Consider the following 5,261-nt stretch of genomic DNA (forward strand, 5'->3'; position numbering starts at 1 on the left):
TTGAATTGAATTGTGCAGTGGTTTATGTTAAAATAAACCTTTGGGTTAAGTTGTCGCAAGCAGGTTTTTCTTGTGTTTCTTGTGAATTTGGTCTTAAATTTTTATTTCAAGTGGCATTAAAAAGGCTTAAAAAGTCTTGAATTTAACTTGCCTTATGCTGTAGGAACTCTGTAATAAATAGAATAAAAATAATAAATAAATAGAAAATCTTTTTCTGCTCTTAGAGCCATTAAACTCTTTAGCACCCTGCACACATATTCAGTTGGAATTGGGTCAGAACTCAAAATGTTGATGGTTTTTGCTTTCCTAACTTAAAAAAATATATATTTTTACTGTTATTTTTTTATTTGTTTTGGAAACAAGATTTCTTTGCAGACTGATTTTGTTGCTGAGAATCTTTATTTCTTTATTGCTCCTTTTTACTGTGATCAGTTGGCTTGGTCTATTTGCTGAAGAGACCCCCAAAGCATTACATTTCTACCCTTTGACTCCTCTTTTTTACTTTCCCTCTTTTATTTATGAAACATAAAGGCTACGTTTTCATACCCAACTATTCAAGTTTTGCTTTATCTCATTATAAAAAGACACAAACATTTAGTTTGGACAAATTAGCATTTGTAGTCACCAATGGGGCGTTGGTCCTGCACTGTCTGCAGGACTGTCTGCCTTGCAGAGTCCAGATTCTCCACACTGCAAAAAAATGGAAATCTAATAAGTAATATTTTCTTAAAATATGTGCTGTTTGTCTTGAATTGAGGAGGTAAGTGCGACACTTTGCCAATGGAACAAGACAATTTACATTTAAAATAAGAAAAAGCAATTGTATTGTCTTATTACAAGTGCATATTATCTAATTATCTTATTTTAAGAGTAAACATACTCATTCCATTGGCAAATCATCCCAATTAACTGCTAAAACTAAGGGTAAATACACTTGATTTGGGACATTTGAACTTATTTCTAGATCATTTTTGCAGTGCATGGCTGCCAGGCGTGACTTTCTGTTTTCTCAAAACACTTTCTGAGATTTTTAACAAATAACCCTACCTATAGATATAACCTTATAGACATTTCCTTTGTCTTAGCCATTCCTGACCACAAACTCAGCCATTTCTGGTTGAATAAAAGTACATTTTAAGTCCAGGTTTGCCTGGCGAATGAATATTTAGGCCTGGACTGTATATCCTTTAAAATAAATCCAACTGAAACATCTGCAGAAGCTTTAATATTTTAGGAATCCAGGACTTCCTGGTTCATTGGGTCTTTACTAATGTGCCTCAGATGCTTCTTTCCCCTTTGCTATTATTAAAAAGAGGAATAACAAGAGAACTTATCCTTCAAATAAAGCTGATATGTGTTGCTCTGCTTATTAAAGTTAAAAATGAATATCTGTTGGCTAGTACTGGGGGGTATAGCTTAAAAGTTTTTAGGTTTTTCTTTAGTTTTGTGAAAAAGAATTACAAACAGCAGGAATACAGATGAAAACCTTAATAAAGTAGCTTCATATAAGCTGTAAAAATGGTTTTAAAACAAGCAGGCTGTTCAATGAAATATAAAACAAAATGTTTGTAGCTCATGATATTGTGCAATAAGTTTGTTAATAAGTTTTGAGTATATAGTTAAGAGCAAAAAGTGAAGTATAGAAACCCAATGACCTGAAGCAGAGATCGTCGTCTTTGTGTGACGTCTTTATACTAGGTAGGCCTTAAACGGTGGAGGGAGGTTTCTGCTGTATGTTACTGTTACAGCTGAGTGACGCTTTAATCAGATCTGTAAATAAAGACTATAAACAAACATCCAATATTCCTACAGACATTTTATAGTTTTGTTTTTCTGCTCTTTTATACGGTAGTGTGATAACTAGTAAATAAACATGTTCTCTCTCTGTTCCTCGTGTTCTCTACACCGAAGGCGGCGGACAACGAAACCTTTAAAACGATGGTTCAATTTGAGTGCCGGGGCCTGGAGCCGGTTGATTTCCAACCACAGGTGAGAATGTGACGTGTGTGTTCAGGAACAGAGCTGTAAATCCTGACGGCTGCTGTGATTTCTCCATTTTACTCTTAAATTAGTGAAAAACTAATTAAAGAAGCTTCAGGAAGTTCTGTAGAGCTATCTCTAACACTCTGCTTAGTTTAAATGAGATGCATCCCTGACTTTCGGAGGCCAATGATCTTGTCGCCTCTATTTAACTGTTAAAAAAATCACAAATTACAATAGAAATCTAAATTTCACTTTATAAATAGTTAATATATTCTTTATATTGTATTTACTCGCACACCTATGCATAAATAAAATAGGTTTGTGATTTTATGTATATTCTTTCTATGGCTTTACATCACAATATATCAACTGTCTGCAGGCCGGCTTCGCTGCAGAAGGAGCAGAGACAGGAACGCTGTTTCCTGAGGTCAACCTGCTAGAAAAAGTAAGGACACGGTGGACAGTTTTTTTTGTTTCTACAAATGTCCAATCAGATTATTAAACAACACTCTCATATCGCACATTTTAGGACTGGACAGACTACGACGAGAAGGCTAAGGAGTCTGTGGGAGTCTATGAGGTCACACACCGATTCATCAAGTGTTGAAGTCTTGAGACGAGGAGCCTTTGAGCTGGATGGATGGGACACTACAGTCAGATAAACCTCAGTTCTGAGTTCTGCCCTGCAGGAGGCTATGCTCCCTGAGGCGGTGTGGTTTGATTCATGATGAGCAACAAGAGGTGTTTGTAAACACAATGAGCTATTCCTTGTTTCTTGGATTGATCGTTATGCTCAGTAGGCCTGACCTTTGAGCATTGTCATAATAAAAGTGAAGATGGAAGTTCAGGCGCTTGCTTTTTTTTGTTTCCTCAACATAGTTCACCTTAGATGCTTTTGTTTTAAAATGTGTATGAGTTCAATTAATATACAGACAATAAAATCACATTGGTAAAAAGGTTTTTATCAAGGAAAACCAGCCGATTGCATCAAGTCGTTTACTTGAAAGACGGACTCCTCCTGGATGAGCTTTTGACTACGACTTACGCTTGCATTTTGACCTTGAATCTTCAGCAATCCCTCACACCAAGCATGCATGCAGCGACAATGAAGAGGAAAGCCCCCTTTTAACAGGAAGAAACGTCGCTCCAGCAGAACCAGGTTCAGTGTGAGCGGCCAGTAGCTGAGGCCGACGGGTTCAAGGAGACGGAAGCAGAGGGTAGCTGTCAACCAGTTCCACGGGTGGCCCTGTCCTTCAAAGTCTCAGCCATGCAGATGAGCTCCGAGCCAATTCCCATGTCGGAGGATGAAAGAGAACACATATAGTCACCAAAAAAAAAACGAAAATAGGCGAACGTCAACATTTATAAACAAAGGTGTCGAGGGCAACAGCTCACCTGATAATTCAAACCAGGTTGGAGTAACAGCCAAACAGGTACATATAGATGAAGCCACTATGACAAAAAAAAAAAAAAAAAGTTAGAGGTGAAAGTAACAAATACTACAGAATGGGAGAATACAGATAAAAAATGAAAAGGGGTTCCTCTGTCCTCCAGCAGCCTAACCCTTTAGCAGCATATATATAGAAAATAGCTTAGGATAACCCTAGTATGAGAAAAGTATCAATTAGCACAGCTTTAAAACTTGAAATTCTTGCTTCAAAGGCTGATAGCTTTCCGTCCAACCATAAGGTTAATTGGATCAAAACAGAAAACTTTTGTTTTTTTTCTTAAAAATTAACTCTGTTTACTTAATAAGCAATTTTAGATGATATTTTTGCTTGTTTAACAAGTTTTATAGTAAAAGAATTTGACTTGTAGGATTTTCAATGCACGTTTTGACTTGTTAGATCCTAAACTTAAAAGATAGAGCATTAAATGTTGAGAGAAGTGCATTTCATCCTTGAAAAATATATTTTAAATTTATTTTTGTGACATAGGGAGGATGCTGAGCCACAATCAAAGAAAGTAGGCCTTTAATTAAATGCACACGATCAAAATGACCAACACAAAATGTAAATGTAAAGCTTTTCATTTGTGTCTCTAATAAAATGTGCAATTTGCTTTAGAGAAGATGAATAAAGGAAGAACTAGGTTGAATTTTCAAATTATTTCATTGTGCTCTTCCACTTTTAATTACAGGCTTATTACATATAACTATATATTGTAAGCTATTTGAATCAATGTTTTTTGCTTTTTTTTTTTATTTACTAAACCTGTAATTTTGTTTTTCCTGTAACCTATCAACATTTTAAAGAAATATGCCTCTAGATAAAATGTAGTTAGAACTTTGATAAGTGGATTTTATGGCATTAAATAAGGGAGATTACTACCAGGAATATTTTATAACCCACTGAGTAAAACCAGAGATTGATTAAACTAGTCGTTGCTGGTGAAGGTTCTCAGTCCTCCAGGTCATAGTCGTTCCAAAAAACAAAAAAACTGAAAAATACAATCCATTGGACTTCGTTTCCAAGTTTGGAGGTCTTTTGCTTCCCATCCTGAAAGCTTTTTCAATTCAAAATGTCAGAAATAGCGTTGAGTTCGAGGCTATTTCTGACATTTTGAATTGAAAAAGCTTTCTGGATGTGAAGCAAAACGCCTTCAAACTTGGAAACAAAGTCCAGTGGATTGTTTTTTTTTACTTTTTTGGAATGAGTAAAAGTTATTGTTAACTTATAAATATTAAACTGACAGATCTGATAGTAATTTAAACGCAATAAATTAAGATTTGAGAAAAAAATTATTGCAGTGTTTTCTCCTCTTTCAGTAAGGCAACGATTTTTTCCTGCTAAGTGACACATCGTGCATGTATTAGACGAGCTATGCTTTGTGGGCGTTTCCCTGAGTGGAGTGACTGCTCTCTGTTTATCCTTTGACTCCTCTCTCTGGGAGCAGGACTGCTGAAGAAAGGAGCAACCATGGCACCTGCCAAGAAGAACAGAGTGTTTGTTATTGGTGTGGGAATGACCAAGGTATGGTTTTTATTTTTGTTTTTTACTTACCTTTCAGTCTAACGCCATAATAATTCTTCCCAGGCGCTGCTAAGTTTGGACGTTAGCATTGTTTGCTAATTCCGCTGTGAACCAGACGTTTACTTGCTGCTATCACTAGTGTCTGCAATGTCTATCATCATAACGAACTAATGGAAATATTTCCCTTCACTGTTACCCTGAATAAAAACACTTTTGGTGACAGAGATTGTTTATCTGTTTAATGTTGCAGCACTAATGGATCATAGTTCAATGTCCTCTGAAGTTATCGAAGCAGGACAAAGTTCG

At 36.0% G+C, this 5,261-nt stretch overlaps 2 protein-coding genes across 2 annotated transcripts in view; both read left to right on the top strand.

Annotated features, from left to right (window-relative positions):
• The window catches only part of LOC107083619 (chromosome unknown open reading frame, human C1orf123), a 6,101-nt gene extending 3,257 nt beyond the window's left edge, over positions 1 to 2,844 (top strand). Inside the window, exons 6-8 of the mRNA XM_015372984.1 lie at positions 1,912 to 1,989; positions 2,363 to 2,428; positions 2,513 to 2,844. Coding sequence (XP_015228470.1) covers positions 1,912 to 1,989; positions 2,363 to 2,428; positions 2,513 to 2,590 — 222 coding nt within the window. The 3' untranslated portion in view covers positions 2,591 to 2,844. The remainder of the gene's footprint in view (positions 1 to 1,911; positions 1,990 to 2,362; positions 2,429 to 2,512) is intronic.
• A 1,974-nt stretch (positions 2,845 to 4,818) lies between these two features.
• scp2 (sterol carrier protein 2) overlaps positions 4,819 to 5,261 on the top strand; it is a 40,270-nt gene continuing 39,827 nt past the window's right edge. The window contains exon 1 of the mRNA XM_015372969.1: positions 4,819 to 4,955. Within this exon, the coding sequence (XP_015228455.1) occupies positions 4,902 to 4,955 (54 nt within the window). The 5' untranslated portion in view covers positions 4,819 to 4,901. The remainder of the gene's footprint in view (positions 4,956 to 5,261) is intronic.

This window comes from Cyprinodon variegatus, unplaced genomic scaffold (assembly GCF_000732505.1).
Source record: "Cyprinodon variegatus isolate N-32 unplaced genomic scaffold, C_variegatus-1.0 Scaffold79, whole genome shotgun sequence".
NCBI lineage: Eukaryota > Metazoa > Chordata > Actinopteri > Cyprinodontiformes > Cyprinodontidae > Cyprinodon > Cyprinodon variegatus.